Source organism: Oryx dammah, unplaced genomic scaffold (genome assembly GCF_014754425.2).
Source record: "Oryx dammah isolate SB20612 unplaced genomic scaffold, SCBI_Odam_1.1 HiC_scaffold_11229, whole genome shotgun sequence".
Classification (NCBI taxonomy): Eukaryota; Metazoa; Chordata; class Mammalia; order Artiodactyla; family Bovidae; genus Oryx; species Oryx dammah.
This window is the reverse complement of record NW_024080622.1, coordinates 4,293,130-4,309,448: the sequence shown is the minus strand read 5'-3', so window position 1 is coordinate 4,309,448 and position 16,319 is coordinate 4,293,130. Positions and strand designations below refer to the sequence as shown.

Genomic DNA, 16,319 nt, shown 5'->3' with positions numbered 1-16,319 from the left:
GCAGGCAAGAAGTGTTGCTGACTGGAGGAGGGAGAGAAGGTGGGAGATGGTAGAGCAGAAGGGTCATCACCAACAGGAGACGAAGGGCCAGCTTCAGTTTCACTCGCATCTGACCCTGGAATGGAAGGCACATGCACATCTTTCAAAGTTTTCAACTTGAAGGTTCATATGTAGGGGACTTACTGTAAAATCTTGCCATTTTCAACAACGTGGAAGGACCTAGAGGGTAATGTTGTTGTCCAGTTTCCCAGTCATGTCCAACTCTTTGTGACCCCATGGACTGCAACACGCCAGGCTTTCCCGGTGCTGCAGAGGGTAATATGCTAAGTGAAGTGAGTCCGACACAAAAAGAGGGATACAAATACAGACTGTATGATTTCACTTATATGTGGAATCTAAAAAAAAAAAAAAAGTGAATAAACATAATTAAACAAAAATAGTCATAGATACAGGGACTAAACAGATGGTTGCCAGAGGGGAGGGGTTGAGGGAAGAAAGAAGTAGGTGAGGGAGATTGAGAGGTACAAACTTTCAGTGACAAAATAAATGAAGTCACAGGTATTAATTATACAGTGTGGGGAATATAGTCAATAATTATGAATTAACAGTATCTTCATATGGTAACAATTGCAACTAGACATCATGAGGATCATTTTGAAATATATAGAAATATTGAATCACTATGCTTCTCTGGTGGCTCAAAGGGTAAAGCGTCTGCCTGCAATGCAGGACACCTGGGTTTGATCCCTGGGTCAGGAAGATCCCCTGGAGAAGGAAATGGCAACCCACTCCAGTACTCTTGCCTGGAAAATCCCATGCACAGAGAAGCCTGGTGGACTACAGTCCATGGGATCGCAAAGAGCCAGACATGACTGAGCGGCTTCACTTCACTTTCTCATGCATTGTACCAGGAACTAACATAGTTTTGTAGTTCAATTATATTTCAAATACAAAGAAACAAACTTATAGAAAGAGATCAGATTTGTGGTTGTCAACAAAGGTCTGTCTCATCAAGGCTATGGTTTTTCCAGTGGTCATGTATGGATGTGAGAGTTGGACTATAAAGAAAGCTGAGTGCAGAAGAATTGATGCTTTTGAGTATGGCATCCCACTCCAGTATTCTTGCCTGGAGAATATCAAAAAAAAAAAAAAAAAAGAATTGATGCTTTTGAACTGTGGTGTTGGAGAAGACTCTTGAGAGTCCCTTGGACTGCAAGGAGATCCAACCAGTCCATCCTAAAGGAGATCAGTCCTGGGTGTTCATTGGAAGGACTGATGCTGAAGCTGAAGCTCCAGTACTTTGGTCACCTCATGCGAAGAGCTGACTCATTGGAAAAGACCCTGATGCTGGGAAAGATTGAAGGCAGCAGGAGAAGGGGACGACAGAGGATGAGACGGTTGGATGGCATCACTGACATAATGGACATGAGTTTGGGTAAACTCTGGGAGTTGGTGATGGGCAGGGAAGCCTGGCGTGCTGCGGTTCATGAGGTCGCAAAGAGTTGGACACGACTGGAGTGACTGACTGAAGTGGGGTTGGGGAGAAGGGGAATAGGAGGAAGGTAGTCAAAGTGTTCATTTTCAATTGCAAGATAAAGAAGTACTAGGGATGTAAATACAATATAAGTGACACTGCTCTATGCCCTATTGGAAGCTGTTAAGAGAGTGAATCCGAAGATTTCTCACTGCAAGAAAAAAATGGTTTTATACTTCTTTAATTTTGAGATGATGCTCAGTAAACTTATTGTGGTAATTAGTTCCTGACTCACATGAGTTAAATCATTATTCTGTACACCTTAAACTTATACAGTGCTGCATGTCAATTATCTCTCAATAAAAGTAGAAGAAAAGAACAATAGATAAAACCATTGAGATTTTTTAAACCTGTTAGAGATAAAAGGAAACCACCTTTTATAATAATAAACTAGAAACTGAGAGGGAAAAGTCACTTCTACTAAATACAGGACACCAAAAGAAGAAAATAAAAGAAAAAAAAAGGGATATCAAAAGTAAATTAAAAAGAATGAGAAACTGGAAAAAATGGGAAAAACAAACTATAAGTATTTGGAAGCATTAAAAAATAAACTAGTGCAAAATGGGAAATTTTCAAAATGGAAAAATCAGGGTAGATTTTCTAAATAAATTTGTGGGGGAGAATAAATGAAATAATCCATGTAGATCCTAGAATAGTGTGTAGTAAGCCCTCAAATGTTGACCATAACTATTAAAAACTGTTTTTAAAGATAAAGTGCTTGGAGTATGATGTTAAATGAAACTAATAAGATCTAAGACTACAAACAGTAGATCCCTATTTCATGACAAGATACCCATAATTTGGGGATCAAGACTGAGCTGTGATAGTCTATCCCTTGGACTCAGTGTAGACATATTTGAGAAATTATTCTGTTATTTTTAAGGGAAGGAGAATAAGGGGACAGGGTTGAGGGGACAAAGGTGACTGGGAGAACCGCAAGGCAGCTGCACCGTCACCTGCTCTTCCCAGCAGAGCTGGGTTAAGGGCTGGACCAGCAGGGGAGCTGTCCGTGCTGCCACTGTAGGGGCTGCCATTGCAGTGAGCACTGTCGCTCACTACAGAAAATAGTGATATGGAGAAAATCGTATTTACGAAAATTCTTACGAACAGAATGTGGTTAAAATCACTTGTCATAGCTTGAAACCCCCAGGGGCACACTTGAGCAGTGGTCTCTAAGCCGCTTTTTAGTGAAACTGGGTCCGGTTGATTTCCATCTTTTTACTTTGTGAATAGTAAGTGTATACAACTCTCTTGCCCAAACTGAAGAACTGAGAATACAATAGAAGAGCTTTCCACAAGTCTTAATACTTGGCTATTCCTTTTCTGAATAAATATTAAACAAGCATTTCAGTAGCAATAATTTTGGGGATTCCCTGGTGGCTCAGATGGTAAAGAAGCTGCCAGTGATGTGGGAGACCTGGGTTTGATCCCTGGGTCAGGAAGACCCCCTGGAGAAGGGAACGGCTACCCACTCCAGTATTCTTGCCTGGAGAATCCCATAGACAGAGGAGCCTGGTGGGCTACAGTCTACAGGGTTGCAAAGAGTCAAACACAATTCTGAGCACTAATTTTAAGAAGTGCCAAATTACTACTGTACTAGCGAACCTGTGTATTCCATTGGACCCTCATCCTTGGCCTCCTTCAGGGCCATAAAAGGCAGATTATTGGCAGAAGTTGGAAGAAATTTCCCTTGTTATATGCTGGTTATAAGGAATCTTTTGAATACTAAGATCTGCAGCATACATCATATAACTGGAGCTCAGGTGACAAACAGTAATGCAAAGTGCAGGAGCTGGGGATCCTCTCTTCTGGGTGGAGCCCAGTTTAACCACCAGATAATGCCCTGTGGGTGAGAGGAAGTTTGAGTCTGCCCTGTTGCCACCACTATTGGTAAATGATGGTAGGTGGGCTGGTAGCACATTCTTTGGTGAATGTTGATGGTTCCTTAATAATGATACTTTTCATAACTTCTATTTTTAGACTTTAGAAAAACTGAAAAATACAGGGAAGGAGAGTTAAGAAAAAAAAGTGCCCAGTATTTCACCATTTTTCAACTTCATCGAACTTGGCTTTGGCAGCTTGATTTTCTGCTCAGATGGTTTCATAGTTTCCTTGCCTTGGGTTCTGAATCCTGAAATGTATAACTTGTTCTACTGCACTTTTTCTACTGTTTTCTGAAACTCAGGTCCTCTGTGAAAGTTAGGATTTTTAAAATAAATGATGCAGCCATTTATATCTCTATAAGAACACCAAATTCATGAAGGAGCTCTGGAACTTGGAAAAGTCAGAGATATTCTCAGCTTGCTATCGCTTTTATTCGGACACAGTTTTTTCCTACTCAAATTCCATTAGCCTTTCTTGGATTCCTTAAATAAACTAATATTACTAAATATTAAACAACCAGGAACATAGTCCCTTATTTGAAACAATGTGTAATTTTATAACATTTTAGATACTTATTTGTTCATGTTTCCACTTTGGTTAAAATAGGATGCTTCTGTTTTTATTTCATTTTATAAATCTTATATTAGGTTGAATCATAGATGACAAGTGTCAGAAATTTATCTTGTGAATGTTGACATATATACATTTTGTGAAAATATGACTAATATATTTTAAAATATTCAGAGTATTTTGTTTACAAAGAACATACTTTCTGATTTAGAGGCATGATAAAATATAAGGAGAGTTATTTGGATGCTAAGAGAAATTTAAAAATAAACCAACCGCCAGTATATTCAAAGTAATCCTAGACCTTAAATACTGATACAATAAGCAACTAGCATATAAGAAACACTCAGTATTTATGTTCAGCTGTCCCAGATTTTGCTATTTGGAGCCTCTTCAAGCTGACTTCTGGGTCTTTTGACATGTTCACATCATTCTTTGAGTACTTTTTCACTTTTTTGAGTGAGAGAGTCAGTCAGTCATGTCCGACTCTTTGCGACTCCATGGACTGGAGCCCACTGAGCCACCAGGGAAGCCCGAGAATACTGGGGTGCATATCCCTTCTCCAGCAGATCTTCCTGACCCAGGAACTGAATCAGGGTCGCCTGCATTGCAGGTGGATCCTTTACCAGCTGAGCTACCAGGGAAACCCCTTCGCTTTTTGTCACAGTATGATATTCCAGGCTTATCTTGAATTTTCTCTGCTATACCCCTAGAATCAATCAGTTTTTCAAGCAGCTCTGGTTCCTTTAGTGGAAATGGTATTTAGAAGCCAACATAGGTATGCTCACTGCTACTGGGGTATTACTGCTTCTTGACCCTCACAGCATGAGTGCACACACAAATATGCATATGCATTATATATCTATACCCAGTTAGCTAAATAACTATAAAATTATGTGTTCATATTGATACCTGTAATTCTAGTCCAACAACACAAAATTTAGCACATACTCCCTTTCCCATATCGTAACTGCCTTCTCTAGTCAGTGAGAAATTTGGCTCCCATTATATTCAACATGCTAATTTGCTCAGCTCTAGAACTCATAGACTTTTGAAATGTCATACCACTGGATAAAACAAACCAATGACTTAGAATTCATTACCTTTATAAGATTCTGTTTGCCTTTAGTCTAAGCGTGTATTATCAACATACTACATTCAAAAGTGTGCATTAGGGATTTCCCTGGTGGTCCAGTGAGAATCTGCCTGTCAAGGCAGGGTCATGGGTTCGATCTTTGGTCTGAGAAGATTCCACATGCTGAGGGGCAGGTCAGCCCATGCACCACAACTACTGAGCTTGAGTGCTGCAACTTCTGAAGCCTGTGTGCTCCAGAGCCCATTCTCTGCAACAAGAGAATCCGCTGCAGTGAGAAGCCTGCACAATAAAACTATAGAAAGTCCGTGAGCAGCAACAAACACCCTAGGTAAATAAATTGCAGCCAAAAATACATAAATACTTACCTTTTTTAGAAATGTGCATTAATTCTAATTTTTGACTAGAGTGGTTGTTATTCACTTGGCATTTTTTTGACAACTGATATGTTCATTGGTATTTATGTTCCATTTCAGTTTTTTCATCATTTCTTATCATGGGTGCTTGTGTACATAAAACATCAAGAGTTCAAAAGTCAAAACTCAACAAAAAAGGTATATTCAGAAAAGCATCAAGACTTAAGAAAATAATTTTTTATTTCCTTCCCTTCTATTAAAACTGTGAGCCTGTGCCTCCCTGTAGTCTGTGCCTGCCTGCTTTCCACTCCCCAAGGACACACACATCTTAATGGAAAACTACAAGATGATCTTTAGGATGTGGCGTGTTTCTCCCAGCTTTGAACATGATTCCATATAGAAAAATATACTTGTTGCAGTTATTACCTTTGTTCAGTGTATGATAACCGTATATGTAAGCAATCTAAAAATATGGTTTCCTGTGAAAACACCATGACTATGCGGTACCATCTTACTCTATAAAAGCAATTTCCTTTATTGAGACAAAGCAATCTGGCTCTGTATTTATAAATACAAGACCAAAACAAAACATGGATCATTTCCTCTGTAAGAGATTGACTCCAGACCAGGAGCTCATTATCCAAATCCTCTGGCAGGTCCTCTCTAGCCCCACTTCCTTGGGACATGCGTCTTTCACCACTTCTAGCTCCTTCTGGAACAATGACCAGCTGCCTCTAATTTCCTCACAGACTAGATGTTGCAGTGATGGTGATGAGAGCAAGTTGAAACTGACTTTTTTTATAGCAAGACTCCATCTGCAAAGGCTGACTAAGATTTTCAGTATTATATTTTGAAGTCCTTGACTATGTTTTAAACAATCAGGAATTTGGCTTTGTTACTAAAACAATTTAACTATATAAAATGTTGCTTTCTTTTCCACTCATTCCCTGTTCTGTGAATGTTCTGTATTCACAACAATTTGATACTTTGGAAGTACATTTCTGTTCATTTTTAATTTTTATAGCCTAGCTTTTGCATCCAGTTTTTATTGAATGTCTACAAAGTGCCAAGTAACTCCTAGTACTGGGGATTGGGGGCATCAGTGATTAAAACAGATAAAAATCCTTACTTTCAAGGAGCTTATATTCTAGTAGATAAAGAACATAGAAAACAAAAAACCAAACAGCTAATTATTTAGTTTGTTACAAGATGCCAAGTGCTATAGGAAAAAATAGGTCAGGTTGAGGAATGAGAGTGTTATGTTGGTAGTGGAGACAGTAAACTGAGGTTGTGGTGATGAGATCTGAGCAGACTCTTAACTGGAAAAGGTGGTCATGCAGACATCTCGGAAAAGAGCACTGCAGGGAAGAAGGAACACTGTCTGTGTTCTAAGGCTGAAGTGTACTTGGCTTGCTTAAAGAAAAGTAAAATGCATGGGGTGGTGTAGTGGGGAAACATAGAAACATATGAGGCCAAAGCACTTTGGCTTTTATTCTAAGGGAGATGGGAGTCCCTGGAGGGATTGGGGTACAGAAGCCATGTAATTTGATTTGTGTTTTAACAGACTCCTCTGGCTGCCTTTTTAATAGTGGAGAGGTGGAGGGAGAGCTGGAAGACTTGAGACTAATTAGAAAGCTACTGAAATAATGTAGCAAGAGACAATGATGGTTTAGGCCAGAATGGTAGCAGTGGGAATTGATTAAAAAAAAGAACCTGAAAAATTCTTGGAATATCTTAAAGGTGAGCTAATATAAATTCCTGATTATTGGATGTGTATTCTGAGAAAGAGAGGAGTCAAAGATGAAAGTTTTTGGCTTAAGAAACTTGAAAACCAGAGTTGCAATTAATGGAGATGGAGAAAATGATGGATAAAGTAGGTTTTATCAAGGGAGATACATTTTTCCGCCTGATTGGAGTATACTCAGGAAAGAATGGGAAGAGAGGAATTGGAAACAAGTATAGACAACTCAACTATTGCTCCAAAAAGGAAGGAAAAATGGGTGGTAGGTGGCAGGGGAAGTGTAGTGAAGAGGTTTATTTAGGTTGGGAAATACTGTAATCTATGTGTTTGCTGGTAGAAAGATTCAGTTAAGAGGGAAAGTTGATATTGTATGACAAAAAGATAATTGTTGGAACAGCATTCTTGAGAAGGTGAGTGGGGACAGGATACAATGTAAACTAGAAATCAGATTTAAGTAGGAATGCGGATGGTTAGGAAGATAAGAGTATGTAGAACCTGTGTTGGCAGATGGCTGGATGTGGTTGTGGGAAACTGCAAGTCCTCTATCAATTAATTTTCTGAGTAAAGTAAGAAGGTCATCAACTGGGTGGAGGATGAGGGAGGTGGTGTTGGAGGTATGAGGAGAAAGGGGATACAAAATGGTAATCCAGTAATGAATTTAAAATGAGACCGATCAATATAGTTGTTCATTTTGTTTGGCTACTTGGCTGTAGGCATGGAGAAGACGGAATAGAGTCAACCAGGTTTTGGTTTTGCCAAGCAAGTAAGACAAAGCTAGAGAGGAGGCTGAGTGAATTGAATGCAAATGAGTGATTATAGTGATTGAATGTTTAAACCAGATAAGGAGAGGACTTCAAGAGCTGAGTGACAGGGCCCTCCCTGGTGGCTCAGTGGTAAAGAATCCACCTGCCAATGCAGGGGGCACGGGTTGGATCCCTGGTCCTGGAAGATCCCACAAGTCGTGGAACAGTTAAGCTGGTGCACCACAGCTATTGAGCCTGTGCTCTAGAGCTCAGGAATTACAACTACTGGCTCCCGCACTCCCTAGAGCCCATGCTCTGCAACAAGAGAAGCTACTTCAATGAGAGGCCCATGCACTGCAACTGAAGTGTAACCCCCACTCACTGAAACTAGAGGAAAGCCTTTGCAGCAATGAAGAGCTGCTGCTACTAAGTCGCTTCAGTCGTGTCTGACTCTGTGCAAACCCAGAGATGGCAGCCCACCAGGTTTCACCGTCCCTGGGATTCTCCAGGCAAGAACACTGGAGTGGGTTGCCATTTCCTTCTCCAATGCATGAAAGTGAAAAGTCAAAGTGAAGTCGCTCAGTCGTGTCTGACTCTTAGCGACCCCATGGACTGCAGCCTACCAGGCTCCTCCATCCATGGGATTTTCCAGGCAAGAGTACTGGAGTGGGGTGCCACTGCCTTCTCTGAATGAAGAGCTAGCACAGCCAAAAACAATTTTTTTTTTTTAAAGCAGAGTGATAAATTACTTAATCTCTCTATTCCTGCTTATTTAATATGAAAATGTTAAGAGTGCTGTGTGAGGCTTATGTGGAATAACGTGTGAAAAAATGTGTGCAATCACTTTCTCGAGGTTTCTCATCAGGATCACCTGGGGTATTTTTGACACTACTCATGTCCACAGCCCAAGCCGGCAAATAGAATTTCTGAAGGTGAGGCCGAGGATGACTTGGTCTAACTACTTTCCAGGTGATTCTACTGTATAGTCAGGGCAGCAAACTTCCATGTTACCTTAATGATCTCTATTCATGATACTAACAATTATTTAATGAAGGTCTCCTATGAGCCAGGCAACATACTACAGTATTCTCTCATTTAAGTTCCACAACTTTTCAAAGAGTTGGTGCCTAAAGTGACAAACAGTAAGTGACAGAGCCAGGGATGTCTAGCCAGTTGTCTGTGATATAAAGCTTGTTACTCCAAGACTGGTTTGAGGAGCAACAGCATCACCTGAGACCTTGTTAACAAGAACTGCCTTGTCACTGACCTGTTAAATCAAAATCTGTATTTGAATAAGATCTTTAGGCGATAAAAGTTCGAAAAGCCCTCAAATAGGCCACACTAGATCTCTCCACCATAATTTCTATTCTGGGGTAAGATGCACCCAAACAATTCATATCAATGGGCCAAGGGCAACATTTAGTTTAAGAAATTCTTCAGCTGATGCCAATTGCTTGTATCAATAAATAGTTCTTTAATGCCTGAAAAAGGTAATAAATGCCTAAAAAGGATTACTTCTAGAAATATTTTACTTATAACACTGAGAGTCACTTAGGATTCCTTTGAGGGATATCTTTTATTTGTCAAATTAAAGGCCAATAAGGTATGATCCCAATGAAGTGGTTCCATGAAATGCTATTTCGTATAGTGCTTCATAGTTACTGAATGTCTGTTTCTTATTCCTTGAAATGAACGTGAGTTTGTTACTGGGATTCAGGCAAATTGTCTAAGATCACATAACAGGTAATTGCAGGCCTAAGACTCAAACACGGTTCGTTTCTGTTTCTATTTCACAAGACGGAGCACTATGGAGTAAAGCAGTCATTTCAAAGAGAACAAAGCAGCGGTGCTTTACCTCAGTTCCTGGAGGTCTGGCCTTGTAGTTCTTATAGGGAGAAGCCCCTATATCTCTATAACCAGGCAATCCTATCAAAACTTTATTCTTGAAACATTTACACAGGGTTTGGAGGTCGGAAGGACATCAGTACCTTATGCAGTAACTTTTTTCTGAATCAACCAAAATTTCTAACAACCAAAATCATGTGTATTGAACATACATAATCCTAGCTCAAATAACATCGAAGCCTTTAGAATTCATTCAAGGATGTATTTATTTACAAGATACAAGTATTTATTTAATAAGAATTAAAGTGCTTAATTTTACAATGTTTCCAGCTCTCTGACCAAATATACATATTTACACAATATATACACTATCTGCAAGTATTTTACATTCATACAGCTAGAAAAGAAAACTTACTTTTTGTGTACACTTTTTCACATTTGAGTTAACTCTAAAATTTTGCTAACATACCTTTTCAAATTGATCATTCAACAATTCAAAAACCCAAATAGCACTTATTCAAAAATAACAGTCAATTGTCACTCACAAAATGAAATGCTAGTTTGTAGAACAAACAAAACCCCACAGATTTTATATACAGATACGATTGCTGATAGAGACCTTCCCCAAGTGATACATTCCAACATCCATATAATATGTAATATATAATGCAATTCTGTTATCATAATGGTCCCGTAGACTATTAAGTCTTTTCCCAAACCTATATATTAATGTATATATATATCTCACTCTATGTATTTGGTATTCACTTATTCAAATATGCTATAATATTTCTTGATTTAATTTCTCACTAGTCTACCTAATCTCACTAATTCAATCTATAATGAATTTTAGGAAGGGGTAAACATCATGTAACTCTCAGTGACTCACAATGAGTTAACTATCTTGTAGAAGTCATGTGCTATTTTATTTCAAAAGACAGAAAAGTCACTGTTTCCTGCCAAATGTTCAGTCCCAAAAGTAGAAGACAGACCATGACTGACTTTAGAGGAATTTTTTTTTAATGTCATTAAACAGTGCAGAAAATGGTCCAACAGTATTATTATTATTTTTTAAGTCTAAAAGAAAAAGAAAGTAATAATATGATTGTTGTTGTTTAGTTGCTAAGTCGTGTCTGATTCTTTGCAACACCGTAGGCTATAGTCCACCAGGCTCCTCTGTCCATGGGATTTCCCAGGCAAAAATACTAGAGTGGGTTGCCATTTCCTTCTCCAGGGGATCTTCCTGACCCAGGGATTGAACCCACATCTCCTGTTCAGCAGGTGGATTCTTAACCACTGAGCCACCTGGGAAGCCCAAAGACAAGATACTAGTGGTATAATTTAGAGGTCAAGGTGAAAGGCCCAGGTGCAATAGATCTATGAGTGTGCAATTACATAGATTTGTATCCTATAGTTTATACCCCCCTGCAGTTTAAGTAATTTTCATTTATATTAGATATATTGCTTTGATTTGGAGACCATGAGTCTCTTTCTGTCCACCTTTCTGTCCGTACTTGCTTGTTTCAATTCCGAATCATATTCCTCTCTGCCATATCAGTAAAGAATGCAAAGTTATCTTCTCATGACAACATGATTACAGGGCATACATAAGAATAGATTTTACTAAAAATCCATATATATAATTTATGTTAAAATATTTAAGTTAAAAAGAATACTTTCTATAAAAATTTTATTCCTATGGAAAAACAGAATTTGAAATCAACAGTGCTTTTACATATATACCTGTATGCATAAACTCACAGAAAGGGTTTCAAAAGTATATCTAGTAGTCTTTCTACATCAACTCCTATTTTCTAAATCTGGAGACTCTATAGTAAATAATAGTATTAAAATAAAAAGCAATTTGATTTTAATAAAATTGGATGAGGATGAAAAAGTAACATGATCCACTATAGATGTTCAATATAGCCCTAAGAATAAGAACACATTGGTCACAAATTTCATATTAATATATTCTTAAAGAATATAAAATTTAAAAATTAACACATTAAGATATTTTTGCTTTCTGAATTAATTTTAGCATATATATACCATGTGCTTTTAATCTTAGAGGCTCTAACAGGAATATTATGTAGACAAAATTTTCTATTCTGCAATACAGCAAGAATACCTGCAAAAACAAAAAACAAAACAACAACAAAAACCTTTTGTTCCCTAGAAGTTTATTTGTTCCCATTGTTACCTTTTCCTCAGGATACACTCAGCCCAGAAAGATTATTATTACAGTTATCACAATGAGTTCAGAATAAGAACTTAAGGCTTTGGGTATAACCAAAAATGAGATCTAAAATTTAGAGGGGGACAAATCTTGTTTCCACAAAGAAGACAATAAAAGGTTTGGTAAGTTTTAAAAATTTGGATTTTTTTTCTTTTTAATTTGCATACATTAGCAAGTAAATATACCAATCTACATTAAGCTTCATGGAAAATGAAATGTAACCTGATGAAGTTGTGCAGATGTGCTTTAACTGTTTTTTTTTTTTTTTAAACCATCCAGACGCTTTGCAAAAATAAAAAGGCTTTTGATGGTTACTTGAATCCCAAGAATAATGTTATCCCTACCCCAAACCCTGCCACATATACTTTCTTTTCCTTAAAATGAGCAATTTGAATTACAGTATCACTCCTAGAGGGCTTCCCTGGTGGTGCAGAGGTTAAAGCGTCTGAAGTTAATTCTCTATATCATTGTGGCTAGGAATGTTCACATTAAAATTTCAGTATAAAATCCTACCCTGTAAAATTTTATTGCTTGCATACATGATGGCATTATAGATGCCACTGTCACAAAAGTGGATGGTGGCATTTTTCATTTTTGGGTCCCACTTAAAACCTGAAGTCTGCACTACATCTCATATTCAATATACCAAATGGTAGACTTTCAATAAAGCAAAACTTATATTTTAAAAACTGGAATGTTTTATAATAAATAGTAGTTTTTATCAAAGAAGTATTTCTTTTAAGTCTGAAGGAAAGGCATGTTAAAGAAAAGATGACTTAGAGAAAAATAAAGAATAAGGCCCTTATGGAATGTTGTTTTAATAGTAAAACAATCAATTGCTTTTCTAGGCTCAATTTATTATGACAGCTTAGGTGTCTCAGAAAGCAAAAGATATTACTCTTATAATCAATTAGGTGCATTCTGAGGTCTTTTGGTTGAGTGTTTCTAAATGGTTGAAAGTATTCCTTTGCCTTTCTCCAAGTAAAAGCATTAGTGAAAACAAAGCTGCTTCATTGCTTCTCTTTGTGTCTGACAAAAGAACATGTGGAATGTGAAGATGGTGATTGGATAAGCAGAAATTTTCTTCTGATACTAATATTTCTATTTTTTTGGAAAAAAATTAAAGATAATGTTAAGAGCATGATAATAAATATTCTCTTTACATGAGTCTTCTTTCAATAATCTACATTAAATAATACTGAGCCAAAACTTAAATGTGTTCATGTTATTTCCATTCCAGGAGGACTTATTTGTAGGAAAAATGTAATCTTGCTCTTCAAAATAGTTTTCAAAAATAATTTGACTTGTAAATCTTCTAACAGGCCCTTACATTTCCATTTTGCTATCCTCATTACAAAAGTCACCTTCTCCTGATAATCATTCTACATTTTTACTGCTTCTCTTTTCTTGAGATTAAGAAAATCAAAGCATCACCTATAGCCATATTATAACCTTCTCAATAATCACCCCTAAACAGTACATACACAAATACACCCATGCCTGGCAACTAGAAAAGAGAAACAATGTAAAATATTTTAAATTTGTCCTTAATTTAATAGGGCCTAAGAAGCTACCTTTATCTTTTTTTGGCTCCAAGTATTTGGCTTAATGTTGATGATAATGGCTGGTATTCCTTTTTCAGAAGAAGGCAATCTAATCATGCCCACTATAATTAGTTTAGATTCTCCTTAGGGATGTGGGGGGAAAAAAGAGATACTGATACTTCATATATCTCTTTAAAAAACAGGGCCTGAATAAAATGTGTGGCAATCTCAAATTCTGAGTGAATGAAATCTGACCTACCTTTAAGGTGTAATCCCCAAAGGCTAGTAGGATCATTCTTGTGGATTTCTAGCAAACAGATGAATTTAAAAAATGACAGTGTTTGGAATATGATAGGGTAAGTGTAAATAAAACTAGAGAGATCTAAGTTTGAGAAAAGGATTAACTTAAATATCCAACAATGTGAGATTTTAATCACAACTACAATATAGTAAAGAATGGCCTTTGTGACAAGGAATCTATTAATATTAAACTTGTTTATTAAAATTCCCCAGAGGATAAAAGGGGAGAAAATGCTCAAATTTTCATCAGTCATACTGTACCCCCCAAAACCTGCCATTAAAATACTATTTTTTCTATATTGTATTTTCCCCCACTGTTCTTTAGTGAAGTGGTTTAAAAAGTTAAGCATAAACTGTCTTAATTACCTATCCTTTACCCTTAATCATAGATTATCACATGTGAATTTTTTTTTTTATCTGACAAAGGAATAAGCCCACACAGTTATCTTAAGTGTTAACTATATATAGTCCTCATTTAACCAAAATTAACAGTCTTAAGGGAAAGGAAAACGTAACAATAAATGTAGTTGCCATTTGTCCCAGTTCTATGTAAGGTCAGACATCTTGTACATGCTGACGTTAACTGCCACAACAATTAGAGGACGGTAAAAGGTAAAATAATCTGTATGACTTGATCATCCCAGTGACCAAAATGCACTTTATCTCAGAGTAATCAAGACTGAAGCATTAATTAAACCCTCATCTTATATTTAACTAGGTATTATTAGCACCTTCAAAGAGAGGCACTGTTTTAAATAGGCACAGAACAAAGAAAAATAGTACTTTAAAAATACTGTTGGAACTCACTAATATATCCCATGCCACATAAATTACAGCTTTTTATTATAAAAATATCAATACCCTTAGATGTTATCAGTTAAATGTAAGTCAGCAAAAACATCTCATAAGTTTAGAACACTGCTCAGTTCCAAGATAAAACATGCTATATATTTAAAAATAAATTAGAGACAAATATGAACCTAACCTGAAAAGTGTGGATAGTGTGTATATATATATTTGTATTTAATACTGTATGTACATAATTGCTATATACTTAAGACATTTTATTCTTAGAAGTATTTCTACAAACACAAGTATTATCTTGAGTACCAACAATGTGTTTTTATTTTGCTTTAAAAGAATGTACATCATTTATGCAGCTTGTTTTAAAACTAACTTAAATAAGTTAATACAATAGCCTAAATTGTCCCTGTATTGTTGTTTTCTTTTTTTATTTTTACTGTGGATCTATTTTGGCAACATGGAGGTATATCTTTCAAACTGTTATAAAGCCTACATGTGTAAGTAAAGACATTAAAGGATTTCTTAAATGAAAGAAGACTTCTCTAACCTAAAGTGATAGAATTAACTTATACCACTTTTTTCCAAGACAAAAGTACATATTCAAGGAATAGCTCATTAAAAAAATGCTCCACTTTTCACATTATTTCAAACTTTATGGGTAGAATGGCTGTGCACATTAATTTCACTAAGAGTACATAAAAACAGTCCCCCAAAAGATGCATTTATGAGCCTTTAAAATTTTTCAACATAAAGTGCTAAGAGATGAATAAGGAGAGCTGAGACTATTGTGAGCTATAAATCTTGAGACACGCCCTACACCGTGGTAGGTCTTGGAACTTGGCATTCTGATTTTCTCTTAGGTTCAAGATGACCGTCCAAAGCGTCTGGATGCTGGCTAGGACATTCTGGCGTCTCACCTGTGACAGCTAAAAAGATGATTTTCAGCCACTTCTGTTTCAGTTCCTCACTGTCTGCAGCAAAGCTGTGCACAGACTTAGACTGGGTCAGTTTGAAACTGTGTGGCAGGTCTGCACTCCTTGGCACGTCGTCCACAACATAGCCCAGGAGTGGAATGGTGGCTTGGGCTCTGACATCCTAAGGGAAAAACATGGTGAGATGTGATCCGGCTCCCACTAACGCTCCTTGCCCACCATCTCTCCACAGGCTTGTACTGTAAGCTCTCCATGGAGATGGCAGAGATCATTGCTTAGCACTGTGCCTCGGCATGAGGCCACTGGTAATGTCACCTGAGTGAATTAATGCATAAGCACTAATGCCTAAATGAGTCAGAATTCATTGTCCCCATACCTCTTTCCCTCTGAGGGAGCCCATTCAGCTCTTTATTCAGTGTAAAAGAGAAGAAAAGAACAGTAATTTTATTGTACAAAATCAGCAAATGTTAATGATTTCATTACCAAACACAATCCTATTTGGTGTTTAATTAATTCATGCATCAATTTACTTATGGACAGGAAAAATAATGAAACAGAATAAAAAAACAAATAACCCAATAAAAAAAATGGGCAGAAGACCTAAATAGACATTTCTTCAAAGACATACAAATGGCCAAAAGGTACATGAAAAGATGCTCACCATCGCTAATTAGAGAAATACAAATCAAAACTACAATGAAGTATCATCTTACACTGGTCAGAATGGCCACCATCAA

At 37.1% G+C, this 16,319-nt stretch overlaps 1 protein-coding gene across 3 annotated transcripts in view; it reads right to left on the bottom strand.

Annotated features, from left to right (window-relative positions):
• Window positions 1-10,011: 10,011 nt before the first annotated feature.
• Window positions 10,012-16,319, bottom strand: part of LOC120861163 (FYVE, RhoGEF and PH domain-containing protein 4) — a 151,967-nt gene continuing 145,659 nt past the window's right edge. For all 3 annotated transcript variants that reach the window (XM_040236810.1, XM_040236811.1, XM_040236809.1), the window contains exon 17: window positions 10,012-15,745. In XM_040236810.1, the coding sequence (XP_040092744.1) occupies window positions 15,464-15,745 (282 nt within the window). In that variant the 3' untranslated portion in view covers window positions 10,012-15,463. The remainder of the gene's footprint in view (window positions 15,746-16,319) is intronic.